The sequence below is a fragment of the Salvelinus fontinalis genome, chromosome 6 (genome assembly GCF_029448725.1).
Source record: "Salvelinus fontinalis isolate EN_2023a chromosome 6, ASM2944872v1, whole genome shotgun sequence".
Classification (NCBI taxonomy): Eukaryota; Metazoa; Chordata; class Actinopteri; order Salmoniformes; family Salmonidae; genus Salvelinus; species Salvelinus fontinalis.
Genome location: NC_074670.1, coordinates 38,061,686 through 38,076,035, shown reverse-complemented (window position 1 = coordinate 38,076,035; position 14,350 = coordinate 38,061,686). Strand labels below are relative to the sequence as shown.

General features: G+C 41.4%; 1 protein-coding gene across 1 annotated transcript; it reads right to left on the bottom strand.

Annotated features, from left to right (window-relative positions):
* Positions 1–2,676: 2,676 nt before the first annotated feature.
* On the bottom strand, positions 2,677–11,236 carry LOC129858606 (melanin-concentrating hormone receptor 2-like). The gene is made up of 4 exons (XM_055927926.1): positions 10,997–11,236; positions 4,873–5,066; positions 3,416–3,547; positions 2,677–3,001 (listed from the first exon to the last, which is right to left on the bottom strand). Exons 1-4 carry the CDS (start codon positions 11,234–11,236, stop codon positions 2,677–2,679), a joined length of 891 nt encoding a protein of 296 aa, XP_055783901.1.
* Positions 11,237–14,350: the final 3,114 nt, after the last annotated feature.

Below are 14,350 nucleotides of genomic sequence, written 5' to 3'. Positions count from 1 at the left end.
ATATGATGAACTTACTGACATTTTGATGCCTTGTGAGGCAAGTAGACAGAATAAGTCAAACCAGTTGTGACCTCCCAACAGTTGGGAAACACTGCAGTTTTGAGGAACATTGGAAAAGGGTGCCCTCTGCTGTTTATAATAATGCTAAAATAAAATAGTTTTAATAGGGATTCTGTCTTTCTCTTTCTATTTTTCTGTTTCTCTCTCACTAAAATACAAACATCAAGGTCACATGTTATTGATACATTATTATATATATTTAAAAAAATAAGGCAGCATATTTTCTATTTACAAACTGTAATTACACTTTTTCAAAAGTCTTACCAAGAAAACAACAATAACGGCTTTAAACAATGAAGTCAGACTCCTACAACGTTATGGACTGTCTTGACACATTTTTATTTGTACACATTCTGGACACATTTTCTTATCCAGACAACTGCGATACTATTTTTTCCTAAACCAAGTGAAAGAGCTCCAACTCTACATTCAGTTGTGCTGCTCTGTGGCTGACCCTGTGCCTCTCAATGCGTGTTCTATTCTATTCAGATACATGAATAGTTACATGAGTGCATGATTATCTGTGCTACCTTTTGGATGGTGGGGGTAGACAGACACTAGACAGGGACAGGGTGAGCAGAGTGGGATGGGTTAGAGGAGAGGGTGTCTGGGTTTCCTACGGCAGACAGTCTTGGGACAGACAGACGCTAGGCTGCAAGGCCTCAGGGGTGCCAGTGCTACTGACAAGGTCCTGGTGTCACATGATGCCATGATGGTGTAAACAAGGTCAAACAAAGTCAGGTTACAGCTGTCTGTCTGTCTGTCTGTCTCCCCCAGACTGGCAGGCTGACTGGAACCAGCAAGGTGATGTGTCATTTCCAAAAGAAAGTAGAAAATAAAATAAAACAAGACGTAACTGAAATAATTATCTGGAGTGTCATCTCTTTTATAGCCCTCATCCACTTTGTGGACTAGCACCCTTTTAAAACACAGAGACCCTCAATTTGACCAGCAAGGTGCCTAGGCTAAGTGCAGAGAGCAAGGTGTATAGGGAGAGATGGAGAAAGGGGAAAAGGTAATGGGGTTGAGTCACAGAGGGGAAAGAAGAGGGTTGAGGTGTACAAAGAGACGGAAGATTTATATAGGCAGTAGTATGGGAAGGAAATATTTTTGAAGTAACAGTTGAAGAGAGTATAGAGTGAGTAGGAAGAAAATATAATTATATCGCATTGGTATATTAGTCGATTTAATAATTTGATGTTATTGGAAGAGGTGTGAGCGGAGAGGTAATGTTAATAAATGAGGTACACTGGTACTGATAACATACAAATGAATCCATGGTCGACCAATAACACAATGGAATTTAGTATGTTGATCACAACCAATCCAATAAGAGACTAATTGGAAACCATGGAGACAACAGGAGTATGTTGACATTGAGACATATTGATCAATATGTCAAAGCACTCTATGCCTGAGGCAATTTTGGAGTAAAAACAGAGAGGGATTACCATAGAGAGAGAGAACGATATAGAAAGAGAGAGAGAGAGAGAGAGAGAGAGAGAGAGAGAGAGAGAGAGAGAGGAGGGGTTGCACTTTAGTCTCCCCTTAGCCTTGCCGGGGGTGTGACGCTACGCCTATCTGTCTGATCTGGTTTGCTATAGGCTTTTTATTGATCCCAGGCTGGGTGAGGGTAAGGATGAGTGATTTGATTAGGTGCCCCTGGTGGTACTGTCCATCTGTGTGTCTGTGGCCAGTGGTCAGTCTGTTGACTGGTAATACCGTTACATCCTGGGGCCAGTTCCCAGTCCAGCCCAGTTAACACCAGACAATACCAAAACACCCTGGACCGATCCCAGTGATTCCAGTCTAGTTCTTAGCATTCAGTCTATCTGTAATAAATGTTTATTCACTCAGCAGTCTCAGCACTGTTAGCAGTAGATAGAGTTCAGTAGAACAGATGTTTCTGTGTGTTCAAAGTCCCACACATCACAATCAATGCACCAATTAATGATATAGCAACACTAACTTTAGGTTGAAAACAAATGCCAAACAATGTGCTAATGGAAAACACTTAAAATGTGTTATTTGTTTTTTTTAGCTATACATTAAAATACATAGTGAAAGTATTGTCAGCCGAATTCAGGTGAATCCAAAATGATAGTGGATCAATCCTTGCAATATCCCAATCTACCTCTGGATGGAGCCTTGCCACCATGAGAAATTTGAACCATATTCTGAATAAAAGTACAGTATCTTTACAAGATGGCAACACAAAAATATCCTAACAGGCAATAACCCCTAGCATGTTATGCTAACCACCCATGAGACTGATCCATTAGCAATATATGTATTTTCTTTAACAACAGGAACTACTCATGTGAACATAATTACTTTACAATGTAATAACTACAGTATTCTACCGTACAGTCCATTTGAAAACCATAATAGAAAATAAATAATAACACTCTGATCCGGTTGAGGTGTAAGTCAATCCACAATGTAAATTAAAGCACTCCTGCCATAGGTAATGCCCCAGGCAGTGTGCTGGGGATAAGCTGTAATGGTGGTGGTGTGTGTGGATGCGAGCGCGTGTGGGGAGATGCGCTTGTGCGCGTGCATGGATGCATGTGTGTGCGTGTGTATGTGTGTGTGCCTGCTTTGAGGACAGGACTGTCAGAAGCTGGAATGTGGTGTACGGACCTGGGGCCCACAAGGCTCACTCTCAACACTAGGCCTGCTGGTCGGCTTGCGGTAAGTGAGTCGGCGACGGAAGTGTCCTCTGAGCAGGATGTAGAGGAAAGTGTTAATGCTGCTGGCGGCGTAGCTGAGGCACACTGACAGGTAGTAGCAGGTGTAGTAGGCCAGTGTGGGCCGCCGCAGTGTTAAGTTGACCAGCTGGAGCATGTGGTAGGGCCCTACGCTCACCAGGAAAACCGCCACTAGGACCAGAACCATCTTGGTGAGGCGGATGGCTCGGTCCCGGGACTGGTTGTTAGCACTGAAGCTGAGGGGAGAGGAACCAGGGGCAGGGGTTAGTGACAATAATGACCAGCATAGAAGCATGAATCAAGAAGTTCCCTCCTGCATCAGATAAGTGATCCCCACTATAACTTTTTTATATAATTTTGGTTTACTGACCGGATAACCTTGTCCTCAGGCTCAATTTCTACCCACAGAGAAACAGACGGCTAATGACCAGATTACTGAGTGGAGGTCATGGTTCCGTTAGATTTCTCCAGCATTGAACTCTTTTAATGTCATTTATTTTTAGAACACCCACCAAAACCTGTAATTTCATACCTGTGGGCATCTCTATTTCTAGTGTCTCACATTTACTGTATGTAGTACCTCTGTGTGTCTCTGTGTATATAAGTAACTATCAGGCTCTGCCACGGTTGATGACCACGACTACATTTGACCACGCTTTCTGCCACTCTTGTTCTTCAGGTACATCCTCCAGGTATAGCACAGGATCAGCATATAACAGGTGAGGATAAGGGGCAAGGGCAGAAAGAAAGACGTGATGGTGTGATAGAGGGTGTGCCTGGGGGGAGGGGAGAGAGAGAAAGAGAGAGAGAGAGAGGGAACGAACATGTGCATCAGCTTTCAGTAGCTACAGTACCATCCCACTAGGTGTAACGATCGTCGTACGAAGGAGTGGACCAAAACGCAGCGTGGTAAGTGTTCATGATCAATTTAATATTCAAAACACTCGAACAAAATAACAAAGAGGGAAAACCGAAACAGTCCTGTCAGGTGCAGACACTAAACAGAAAACAACTACCCACAAATGAAAGAGGGAAAAAGGACTGCCTAAGTATGATTCCCAATCAGAGACAACGATAGACAGCTGCCTCTGATTGGGAACCACACTCGGCCAAAAACAAAGAAATAGAAAACATAGAAATAAAGAAACTTGAATGCTCACCCTAGTCACACCCTGGCCCAACCAAAATAGAGAATAAAAACCTCTCTATGGCCAGGGCGTGACACTAGGCAAAAACTGGTTGAATCAATGTTGTTTCCATATAATTTCAACCCCAAAAATATATGTGATGAATGTTGAATCAACGTGGAAAACTAATTGGATTTGCAGAAAGTAAGGGCATTTCATATTTTTTTCACTCAACATTTAACCTAAATCCAATGACATGGTTAAATTTTTCATTGATTTCACATTGAATTCACATTAGTTGACTCAACCAAATGTCAATCGAAACTAGACATTGAACTGATGTCTGTGCCCAGTGGGATGTCCCACTGCTATGAATACGTTTGATCATTAGATAGGATGCAGGAATTGTAGCTAAACAAATTTTCAAACTGTTAAGTGTCCCCAGGATTACAGTAATTACAATGAAGGGTGTGAGTACGTAGTAGGTGTTCATTTTTCTACCACTGATTAATACTATGCTTGAAAGCAGCTCTACTTCCGAGAACAGGTTCCTCCGATGTTTTTTCTGCCTGATACCCTAAAAGGCCTCTTTACCAATTTAATTGACATTTGGATTTCTATGAACAGTTTCTGCAGGAGTCCAGTAATTTCCCCAGCCAATAACATGTGTATGGTTTGTTCATAAAGCTAGTTGGGGGGGGGGGGAATATGGCATTGGAGTAGAGGATCATGATATAGAGACCAGCATGACTCATCTGACCTCTGACCCCATCAGACAAATCTACATTAACGCCAAGTTCTATTAACATCAGATTTCGTATTTCTTTCAGCATTGAACATTTATTTCAAGAGCAAACCAACAACATGATTTCTTGATCTGGTTTACCCCATGTTGAAATCATGTTAGTCAAGTCAATTAAATATCCACCTAAATTCAATGTTGATTTGATGTTATGTCAGGGTTGTGACCTTACCAGAGCACCGCTTTGGGAGTGACCAGGTTCACGGAGCAGCTCTCCAGTCCGTCAGGGAAGCAAATTACTTTGGAGTGGACCCAGGCGGGAAGGACCATGACAAATGACACCACCCACACAAACAGGTTGATCCAGATGGTCTTAGAGCGGGTTCGTCGGGTCATCAGACGGAACGGGTGCACCACCGCCAGGTACTAATGAGGCAATTGATAGATCAATATGAGGAACTGAACAATTAAACCGACTATATGCCACAAACATACATCTCCATTGAATAACCTAATTTATATCCTTGCAGATATAGACTGACAACAGAACAATCTATGGAAGGGTTGGTTGTTCAGCAACAAAACCGACAAGGTTGGTTTTGGAATGTTGACTACATGTAAACGATATTTTGTCTCCAATGTTTACAAAAAAACATAATACATTTGCACAATGAGCACTTGTTGTCTCTCAAATGCATTGTTAAAGTTGTTGGTTAGCTAGCTAGCGAATTTGAGCCATATTAGGATTGACATGAAATCGATCAAACACCTCAAAACAAGACAGCGTCAAGAACAAGATGAAACTATAGTAGCTGAAACGAGACACTTATGATTTCCCGCATGGCAGTTTCTTGTCATTGTTACTGGCCATTTGGCCATCCAGAATCACAACAATTTACGGACTTCTGCCCCATTGAAGCGTGCACATTGTTTTCGTGACATTGTCAGCTAATCCATCTATACAAAGTCAGGTACGGTCACTATGTTACTGTCTGTAATTCAGCGCAGATGAGACTGTAAAGTGAGAGTGAGAGTGTGTAGAGATTGTGGGCGAGACGGTTGAGTTTTCATCATGTGCTGGCTTGGAACAAATGGAAAGGTAACTTTGATCATGAGCAGAACAGTTAGCTAGAGACGAATGTCAGTGGATTCCGCATCAAATCAAATGTATTTATAAAGCCCTTCTAACATCAGCTGATATCTCAAAGTGCTGTACAGAAACCCAGCCTAAAACCTCAAACAGCAAGCAATGCAGGTGTAGAAGCATCCAACTGGACACTGACACTGAGGCCACTACACTCATCAATTATACAACTGAGGTCATGACACCATCTGCATATCACTAGAAACAGGGCATTCAGGGTAAAGAAAACCCATGAATTATTCAACTTCCACAAACCAGTTAATCTGTTAGTTGTTCTAATCTGAGCCAGATATCACTTTTAAGAAGTTGAGGGAAATTGATTTTTCCTCCAAATTATGCGACCTCCTTTGAAAAATCGGGCATGTTTTTAGTGGGACTCTGGCATTTTGTATGCAATTTGTATAAGAGTGAATTTAACAAAACCAGAGTAGAACATCTAGAAATGGCCCTGAATTGGATGGTAAATAAAGTTTAGACAGTGTAACAGCAATTTGGAAAACTAAAGGACATTATTGATTACGTACTACAGTTTTCTATGGAAGTATCGATAGGAATGCAATCACAGACATCATGGAATGTAGAGTGTATGGTGAATGCACAATGTTAACATGCAAAACGTTTGTACCGCGACCCCTGTGAAAGGAAATGTTAGGAACAGTACTGTACTAAACGCACTACAGTGGCGTGTTCGCCTGGCTGATGGGTAAAATCCATTTGAATGCAATTCCTTTTTGACAGCATCCCTTTTGATTGGAACAAAACCTTCCATACATATTTGCCCATTGTTGAAGTGCTCAGAAAGTGACTTTTTAGACCTGAATGCAAAAACATTCAAGAGATAAAGGTGCTCAAGATACCCTATTTTGCATACCCCACCATACCATGAGATATCCATGGCTTCATCTCTGGAAAAGATGAACAGTTGAGATTGATATCATTTAAAAGCTTACAAACAGGGTTGTCAAACTATTTTCTAATTTAAAAAATCAAAAAATACCCTGGGGAAACCAACCTCCCAAAAAGCCGTATTACATGATAATTTTGTTGTTTTCCCTATGACCTGTTAGTTCATATGCCTTGCGACTGTGATATATAGGCCTAAGGCCGAGACAATAAGAAGACACAGTGGCACACCTTTGTTTCATCACAAAACAAGACAGCAACCTCTGTCCGGTGAAATCCACAAACCATATTGCATGTAACAAACAGCTACATGACCTACAGCATGTTCAAGCAAGTTAATGTTGCCGACATTTTCGGACTACTAAACAACTATTGATTTAGAACCACAGAGAGTTACATGACCTACAGGAAGTCGCAAAGAAAACAGGAGGTGCCTCCACTATTCCAGTACCATTTCAACATCATCAAATCACCTATGCTTAGTCTAATACTATAACAACTAAAAGATACCAAAAACAATTTAGTCCAATCAACGTAAGCTAAATATGATTTGGCTGCCCATGGTTCTGATTTCTGTGTGTGTGTGTATGTATGTGTGTGTGTGTGTGTGTGTGTGTGTGTGTGTGTGTGTGTGTGTGTGTGTGTGTGTGTGTGTGTGTGTGTGTGTGTGTGTGTGTGTGTGCGTGTCTGTGTGTGTGTGTGCATGCATTCAAGTAGAAAAAACGCTGACTCACCCTACGCCAATGTCATCCTCCTCTCTTTCATGTTGACAAACGGTCTATGACTCTGTCATACAGTACGCTTATAGTTTTTGTTGTCATAGGCTACCTGGCTAAAATGCTTGCTCACTAGCCTAAGTTCCTTTCATGGGCAACAATGAGCCAGCTAGTTAACATCAGCCTACTACAACTAGCTACATATTGATCTTCCATCCTCTCAGGCCATGTATGAATTTAAAGGTTGGATCAGAATCACCGTTCTAATCATTGGCCAGTACGGAGAATTAAGTAAAACCACAAGTCCAAATCTCTATCTCCATCCATGGCTAATTTGGGAAAGGGCCAAGTTTAGATAGCTAGCCACCCGAGGACAACAACACAACAAGATGCGCATTTTTTCTGTCAATTATATTTTGCTCTCGATGTGATTGGTGTGAAGCCAAATCCAAATTGGCTTCCCTTGACACTTTTTTTGATGCCCCAGGACAATTCTGGGGACAAAGCTCACTCAGTTTAGCTCAACGCTGATTGGCTATTATTTTATACTTTTTTTATCAAGGGAGGATAGACATGACTATTTCGTTTTTTTATCGCTTTGGTACTATGTGGTAAAATTTCACAACTCTTAGTATAAAAATCTAAACAGGTCATCAAAACTTTTAAAAAATAATTTACTTTAAGAACGTTTTCAATTGACTAAGTACAACAATCAAAATCACACAGTAACTTTTTCACCTAACCTCATCAGTGTTTCATCTAGAAATACCTTTCACAATGCAATGCTCATAATACTTTTCATGTGATTCTCAAAAAGTTCTACAGCTACACCATCGAGAGCATCCTGACTGGTTGCATCACTGTCTGGTATGGCAAATGCTCGGCATCTGAATGTAAGACGCTACAGTGGGTAGTGCATACGTGTCAGAGGAAGGCCCCAAAAATTGTCAAAGACTCCAGTCACCTCACCCAAGTCATAGACTGTTCTTTCTGCTACCACACAGCAAGCGGTACCAGAGCGCCAAGTCTAGGTCCAAAGGGCTTCTTAACAGCTTTAACCCCCAAGCCATAAGACTGCTGAACAATTAATCAATTGGCCACCCAGACTATTTTCATTGACACCCTCTGTGCATAGTCACTTTACCCCTACCTACATGTACAAATTACCTCAACTAACCTGTACCTCCCGCACATTGACTCGGTGCCGGTACCCACCGTATATATAGCCTCGTTATTGTTATTTTATTTGTTAATTTTTATGTACATTTTTTACTTTAATTTATTTAGTAAATATTTTCTTAACTCTATTTCTTGAACTGCATTGTTGGTTAAGGGCTTGTAAGTAAGCATTTCACAGTAAAGTAATTTTTTTTTTTTGGGGGGGGGGGTGAGCTTTATTATTGCAAATATACTGAACATAAATATAAATGCAATATGCAACAATTTCAAAGATTTTACTGAGTTACAGTTCATATAAGGAAATCAGTCAATTGAAATCAATCAGAATGAGTTTTTCTCCACAGAATGGGTTATTACAGACAGATATACTCCTCATGACCGCACATTTTAAAGTGACCTTTTATTGTCCCCAGCACAAGGTGCATCTGTGCAATGATCATGCTGTTTGTTTAATCAGCTTCTTGATATGCCACACCTGTCAGGTGGATGGATTATCTTGGCAATGGAGAAATGCTCACTAACAGGTGTAAACAAATGCAATGCTCACTAACAGATGTAAACAAATGTGTGCACAACCTTTTTGAGAAATATGCTTTTTGTGCGTATGAAAAATGTCTGGGATTTTTTATTTCAGCTAATGAAACATGGGACCAACAATTTACATGCTGCTTTTATATTTTTGTGGCTTCTACCAATGTAATTGTCTGCATCATTTCCAATCCCCCATGAATGTTTTTATGAATATATATATTATTTTAAATTGTATACATTGTATATATTTTCCTGTATCATTTTCCCATAACCCTACCACCCCTCCCTAATTGGAGTAAACTAATGGACTACAACACTTAGGCTTCTACTTCAAACTCATACAGTACATACTAAATACATTTTACAAACACAGTATATTTTACATCAGTTATCTTTTGTTTGTTTTTAGTTCTAACCTTCAGCTCCGCTCAACCCCTCCCATCTATCTCTGAATACCATCCAGTTTTTTAAAACTGTGCTGAAAGTTCTGAACCTTTCTATTCTGATAGTTTCTACAATGTACAGTTTATCGAATACGAGAGCTACACGTTTCCCTTTTATTCTATTCACTTTGAATAGTGGGTACAGAATTCTGCGATTTCCTTCATGAACTGATCATTCATTCCTATTTTCATGCCAGCAAGTCTTTTGCCCAGGTTTTTAAACAGCGGCCTTACCATGGCAGAGGCTGCCAGATTAGTTCAACCCAATCTGAAAAGGTCAAAGGTCAATTCGATTATGAGAACATTTTGCCAAGAAAACCGGTACATCTGCAGAATATGCACTATGCTTTACTATTACATTTACAGTAAATTACATATTGTAAATTCACAAAACATGTTACAGTATTCTTACAGTACGATCTATTGACAGTATACTCTGTTCTACCCTCAGAATTTACAGAAGGCCCCATGGTGATGGCCGTGGCCGTGTGCTGACCGACCAGGAGGAGTGGGCAGTGGTGGAAATGGTGAGGGCCAGGAATGACATACAGTTATCCAAAATAAAGCAGGCCATTGAGGATAATGATGACAGCTTTGCCAATGTGGCATCCATCAGCCTACCAAGAATCGCCTGCCTTTTGAAGAGGCACCAGGTATCTATGAAACACATTTACCTGGTGCCTTTTGAGAGAAACAATGACCGGGTGAAACAACTGCAGGCCGAGTATGTTCAGGTGCAGCACTATATACTATATTACTGTTACTATTTGATGCCCATGATACTTCACAATATCATACTGGAACTATACTGTAAAAAGAACTAACCAAAATGTATTTATAGAGGGTAATGGTACTTGATGCTCCTGTGAATCATCACAAGAATATCTTTGTTGATGAAGTGGGCTTCAACCTGGCCAAAACTCGCCGCTGTGGGTGGAACCTCATCGGCCAACGGGCGACCGTCCAAGTGCCTAGACAACGTGGGGGAAACATCTCCATGTGCGCAGCTATCTCTAACATGGTGTGGTAGGACGTAGGCCATTATCTGGATCCTACAACGCTGATCACCTCATTGTGTTTCTTAATGAAATTCAGCAGGCTTGTCAAGGTGACGGCGTCACCTAATGTCATTGTTTGGGACAATGTCAGGTTCCACCATGCAGAAGTGGATCAGGCACGGTTTTGGGCCTGTCCCAGATTCGTGACCCTATACCTGCCCCCATACTCTCTTTTCCTCAAACCTATTGAGGACTTTTTTTCAGCATGGAGGAAGGTATACGATCAGCATCCCCATGACTGTGCCACCCTCCTTCTGGCCATAGATAAGGCATGCAACAACATCAATGCAGACCAATGTCAAGCTTGGATTTGCCATGCCAAAATCTTTTTCCCATGTGATGTGAAATGTTCCCTCTAAGCTGCACGCATGTGTGGGTGCACAGTAGCCCCGAGACTGCCATGCAGCGCCCTCTGGACTGCCATGCAGCGCCCTCTGGACTGCCATGCAGCGCCCTCTGGACTGCCATGCAGCGCCCTCTGGACTGCCATGCAGCGCCCTCTGGACTGCCATGCAGCTCCCTCTGGACTGCCATGCAGCTCCCTCTGGACTGCCATGCAGCTCCCTCTGGACTGCCATGCAGCTCCCTCTGGACTGCCATGCAGCTCCCTCTGGACTGCCATGCAGCTCCCTCTGGACTGCCATGCAGCTCCCTCTGGACTGCCAAGCAGAGCACAGAAGAAATATCAGCCCATGGAGAGAAGCAGTAGATTGAACTTCACTCAACTTTCTAGAGTTTTCCCTTGTTAGTTAACACTATCAACGTTTCCCTTTACTGTGGCAATAGTGATCGAATGAATGCAATATTAGCCAATTTCAGTGCAACATACCGAATCAAAACAAACTATGCAAGAGATTATGTAGTAGGCAGAACGCATCGGAGCAGGATTCTATTGTGCAAGTCTCAGCCCCTACTCTACAGAGACCAGTGTCGCATAACCAATCAGAGCTGCAGTAGGCCTATATGCAAATAGACCATTGCCATATACTGTATAGATCTGTGCTATTTACTCTGAACTGGACTGTGTTTACAGCTGTGGTCTTGAGTAGATGCGCTTGTTTTGAGATCAAAGCAAAGGCTGCCCATAGCCACCTGTGCACATTTTGTTCATATCCTTTCCTAGTTACTGAGTTATTAGCCCAGTTACAAATAATTTGTAGTCAGCAATAGGGGAGTGATTGCTTCTACCAAGAGCACAACATGTGTAGGGAGAGGGTATAATAACTTGTCTGATTCTCTGTAATAATGGTATGGGAATAATAATGCATTTTATTTTGTAAAGTGGTTTCTTGCATCAAACACAACATTTCAAACACCTCCTTGTCTGAAGGATTAGTGGGTAAACCGGTTAATGTCAAGCTCTGCATGTTTTTTTCAAAAGTTTCATGGAATGTAGGCCTACATTGAACACCACACATTGGCTGTTACTGTAGGCTGAATGATAGAACAGCTATTTCCATGTTAAAATGTTATGGGATGCATTTTCTCCATTGTTTTTGATGGTAGGCTACTATGGTAGGCCTACATTATGATCAAATAGCCACAGTAGCCTACTTGACCACTGTTAAAAGTAACTTCTTCAGGCTAGGGTCTATTTTTCTCCACTTCCTGTCTGACTGACGTGCCAAAAAGTAAACTGCCTGTTACTCAGGCCCAGAAGCCAGGATATGCATATAATTGGTACCATTGACGTTTGTGGAAATGTTAAAATAATGTATGAGACTATAACACAATTGATATGGTAGGGTAAACCCAAAGAAAAACAAACCAGATTTTTTGGGGGGGAGAGCCCATGCTCTTTCAATGGAAAGCTATGGGTCCTATGCAATTCCAGCTCCCAGATTACAATTCCTGTGGCTTCCACTAGATGTCAACAGTCTTTGTTCAAGGTTTCAGGCTTGTTTCTTCTTAAATGAGGAAGAATTTTGAGTTTTGGTACTGGGAGTCAGAGTTGGAAATCAGTCTGTGCGCGCGTGACGAAGAGGACGTGCACTTGTTAATTTTCTTTTCTATTGAACATACTTCTTTCCGTATGAAATATTACAGTTTAATTACATTTTCGGGTACTTGAGGATTTAATAGAAACATATTTTGACTTGTTTTAACAAAGTTTAGCGGTAGCTTTTGGGATTCCTTTCTCTGCATATTGAACGAGTGGATTACTCAAATCGATGGTGCCAACTAAACTGACTTTTTGGGATATGAAGAAGGATTTTATCTTTAATTTACAGATTGTAAATTAAAGATAACATTTTTGCTAAAAGTATTATTATATTATTGATCGATTGACTAGGACTTTTCAAATCACCCAGTAGTGCTACCTGCAGAGTAAGCTCAAGGCAAATTTCGCAATTCTTCAGCCATTTCTGGACCTGCGACCATTCCAGGACCACATCAAATGAAGTAAATGTCTCTTCGCAGCTAAATCTGCAGAGCTGGGATGGTTGTTTCCCACATATACAGTTGAAGTCAGAAGTTTACATACACTTAGGTTTGAGTCATTAAAACTCGTTTTCCAACCACTCCAAAAATGTCTTGTTATCAAACTATAGTTTTGGCAAGTTGGTTAGGACTACTTTGTGCATGACACAAGTAATGTACAGACAGATTATTTCACTTACAATTCACTATATCACAATTCCAGTGGGTCAGAAGTTTACATACACTAAGTTGACTGTGCCTTTAAACAGCTGGGAAAGTTCCAGAAAATTATGTCATGGCTAATTGACATAATTTGAGTCAATTGGAGTTGTAGCTGTGGATGTATTTCAAGGCCTACCTACAAATTCAGTGCCTCTTTGCTTGACATCATTGGAAAATCAAAAGAAATCAGCCAAGACCTCAGAAAAAAATGTGTTGACCTCCACAAGTCTGGTTCATCCTTGGGAGCAATTTCCAAATGTGTTCATTTGTACAAACAATAGTATGCAAGTATAAACACCATGGGACCATGCAGCTGTCATACCGCTCAGGAAGGAGACGCGTTCTGTCTCCTAGAGATTAACGTACTTTGGTGTGAAAAGTGCAAATCAATCCCATAACAACAGCAAAGGACCTTGTGAAGATGCTCGAGGAAACAGGTACAAAAGTATCTATATCCACAGTAAAACGAGTCCTATATCGACATAACCTGAAAGGCCACTCAGGAAGGAAGAAGCCACAGCTCCAACCAAAACCGCCATAAAAAAGCCAGACTATGGTTTGCAACTGCACATGGAGAAATGTCCTCTGGTCTGATGAAACAAATATAGAACTGTTTGACCATAATGACCATCTTTATGTTTGGAGGAAAAAGGGGGGGGGGGGGGGGGGGGGGGGGCTTGCAAGCCGAAGAACACCATCAGCAGCATCATGTTGTAGGGGTGCTTTGCTGCAGGAGGGACTGGTGCACTTCACAAAATAGAAGGCATCATGAGGCAGGATAATTATGTGGATAATTTGAAGAAACATCTCAAGACATCAGTCAGGAAGTTAAAGCTTGGTCGCAAATGGGTCTTCCAAATGGACAATGAACCCAAGCCTACTTCCAAAGTTGTGGCAAAATGGCTTAAGGACAACAAAGTCAAGGTATTGGAGTGGCCATCACAAAGCCCTGACCTCAATCCTATAGAAAATCTGTGGACAGAATTGAAAAAGCTTGTACGAGCAAGGAGGCCTAGAAACCTGACTCAGTTACACCAGCTCTGTCAGGAGGAATGGGCCAATATTCACCCAACTTATTGTGGGAAGCTCGTGG